The sequence below is a fragment of the Priapulus caudatus genome, unplaced genomic scaffold, assembly GCF_000485595.1.
Source record: "Priapulus caudatus unplaced genomic scaffold, Priapulus_caudatus-5.0.1 Scaffold529, whole genome shotgun sequence".
Classification (NCBI taxonomy): Eukaryota; Metazoa; Priapulida; class Priapulimorpha; order Priapulimorphida; family Priapulidae; genus Priapulus; species Priapulus caudatus.
In genome coordinates, this window is record NW_014577590.1 from 104,541 (window position 1) to 107,425 (window position 2,885).

Genomic DNA, 2,885 nt, shown 5'->3' on the forward strand with positions numbered 1-2,885 from the left:
ATTTATAATTATACGAGATATTTGTAATAATAAAACTGCGCCTATAGTTTTACCACCCCCTAACTAATATTAAGCTACAGTGACGAGTTATAAACAGTAGATCCAAACCGCACAACACCGAAGATTAGTACTTGTTTTTAAAACAATTTCAAAAGGGAACATTTCGCGCTAGAACAAAACGCGTTTAGGTTTTTTTTTTAATCCTTCCCACAGGCAAATAACCACGCATTTTATTGAGTTCACTCTCTCCGTAACAACTAACAAAATTACTAACGACAAAAAACAAACCATTAACAAATATCGGCGATGTGATAATTATTTTAAAATCGACAGGACAAAAACAATCCACTCGTATCAATGTCTGGTTACTATTCACAATAACTAACTAATAACTGATAGCAATCAGTGCTCTTCTGAATACACTCTATCCTTCTGTGAACATTGGAATTGATGACTTTCGAATGCATGCGGCCCATGTAGAAGTAAGCTATCAGCACCGGACGAATATTATCATTGTCAAACTGTTATGGCATCTCGCAGTTCGCCGTCCTAACGAGTCGAGGAACAATTCGAAATTGCGAATGCACTTGGCGCAGAGCAGGTTGATCTTCCTGACGGCGTGCGGCGACGGCGTCGTCTGCTGCTCCTCGACGATCGCCATCTTGATGTCGAGCATCTCGCCGTACGCCTCGGCGATCTCGTACGTCAGCTGCCGGCAGACGAGCAGGTAGTGGCGCGGGTTGAGCTCGCCGAGCACTCCACGCAGCGCGTTGACGCGCCGCTTGTGCATCTTCGACTTGCGCTCAAAGTCCGACTCGAAGAACGTGAGCAGCTTGTAGAGCAGGCTGGAGTCGCACGCGAGCTCGGCGTAGTCTGACGCGTGGTCGTAGAGCGAGTAGAACTCACGCGCGTCCGCGAGCGAGGGGTCAGCCAACTGGAATGCTCTGGGCAGACTGCAGCATCAGTGCTGCTTCAGTGATTCTGGACCCATGGAATCCTACTGGTGACCACTGGATGCTGGTGGCCATATCCACGAAGGAGCGACTCATATTATACTTGGATCCACTGGAAAGCACAGATGCCTCGTCTTCTCCCCGAGAAAATCAGGCATTCTCCATGATGATAGCTTTCCTGAAAGAGAAAACGAAGATAGATGTGGTGGACGGGACCTGTGCTCGCCCGAATCTCGCAATGAGCTGGCATGCTGCCAACAACGCATCTACAACTGGCATCTGCAACTAATCTAGCAGGTGATGGATCGTAGACATCGTAACGCTTTATATCTAGAATCTATGTGAATAAGTAAATTCAAAATAATAACTATATTATTTTGAGGTCATCATTTAGAGTGTATAGGCACAGAGTTCAGGGGCCCTGTGTGTAGGAAACAAAGTTGAGAAAGTCCTAACATTAGCCTCAGTGTGAAACTTTCAGTTTAGACCTTTGACAGAAATGTAAAAATTACTAGAATTAAAAATCATAGCAAATTTCCTCATAGCTTTACGAAATAAAATTCTTTCAACGATTTAGGAGAAAAGATCGATGTTAAAACTAATATTAAGATTCATTTTGCTGCTAAACGCTTGCAAAGTATATCATGAGGGAATTTAATGTTAGATGCTAGCCCGTCATCAATTCGAACTTCACTTACATACATATTTTCAGTGGGTAGACAAACTTATTATTACTACCACCGGTGCTTCAAAGCTACCTTGTTAAATGTCTCCAGTATTGTAGAAGGCACATCTGGACTCCTCATGAATTTCTCGTGGAACACTACTGGCACTGCAGCTTCCAGAATGTTCCAGAAGCACGCATGGTTCCTGTATTCTAATGTTTAATAATACTGTACAATTATGATTCTACAGTAACGTATTCTAACCAGGTTACTTATGCTGTTGACTTCTGTTATGTTTCAGTCTTCACTGTGTTTTGTTTGCCTCGCAAATAAAGCTGTTTGAGACATACCATGTGGATTTGTCTCTCCTTGTTCGCAGCTAACACGATATTCTTGGTCGTATGTCAGACGTAATATCAACTGATACATAATTTCTCATATGTATCATTAAAAATTCATTTTCAAGCTCAAACAATTTGCGCTCGTCGATTTTAATCTAGGTTAATCTCGGCGATGGAGTCGTAATTGAGGTGGTGACAGCAGCATGGAACACGGTGCAGGATCATTGGAAGTAAGAACTAATTATAATGCTATATGAATTTTTAATGATACATATGCAAAATTATGTATCAGTTGATATTACGTCTGACATACGAACAGGAACTTTACACTCATTTGCTCAGATTCATACACTCTACTAAACCACTATAACTTTGCACTTTTTCCTCCTTTTTCAATTTATAGATTACAGTCAAACCTGCATATAAGGGAATATGCAGTCAAACCTGCATATAACTCAAGGAAAATGGCAAAAGTGTGGACAGATGTCTGTTATCACGAATACAGGGTTCATGGCATTACATAGAGGTCTGTCAAAAACTAGCAAAGGATCTGTCTGTACGTAATTAACATTTCAAAATATTTATACCCTGTGCATCAGAACTTCCGCGACCCTCAGCAGTGACACGATCGCCATGCCAGACGCCGTGCTTAGACCGTCGACACATCGTTGCAGGACGACCGCCGCCGGATCCCATGATGTGTTTTCGTTGCCGCAGCAACGGTGTGCGAGAGCAAACCTGATGCACGTTCACTTGGCTTCCGTGTAGAGCGACACTAACCTCCCTCGCTCAGCGTGGCTCATGCTGTCTCACGGAAAAACTACGGTTTAGCTTTCAATTATCTAGCACGTCTTAGGGGGTTCTTAGCGTTATAGGGGATTATAGTGGCTAAGCACGCCACTCAGTGTCGAACTTCACTTACATAC

General features: G+C 42.8%; 1 protein-coding gene across 4 annotated transcripts in view; it reads right to left on the bottom strand.

Annotated features, from left to right (window-relative positions):
• Positions 1 to 6: 6 nt before the first annotated feature.
• Positions 7 to 2,885, bottom strand: part of LOC106811344 (KIF1-binding protein homolog) — a 4,123-nt gene continuing 1,244 nt past the window's right edge. For 2 of the 4 annotated variants that reach the window (XM_014814928.1, XM_014814927.1), the window contains 2 exons: positions 1,712 to 1,819; positions 7 to 1,131 (listed from right to left, as the gene is read on the bottom strand). In XM_014814928.1, the coding sequence (XP_014670414.1) occupies positions 1,051 to 1,131; positions 1,712 to 1,819 (189 nt within the window). In that variant the 3' untranslated portion in view covers positions 7 to 1,050. Of the gene's footprint in view, positions 1,132 to 1,711; positions 1,824 to 2,885 lie in introns of those variants that run through there. The other 2 variants (XM_014814929.1, XM_014814930.1) reach the window with 2 other exon arrangements.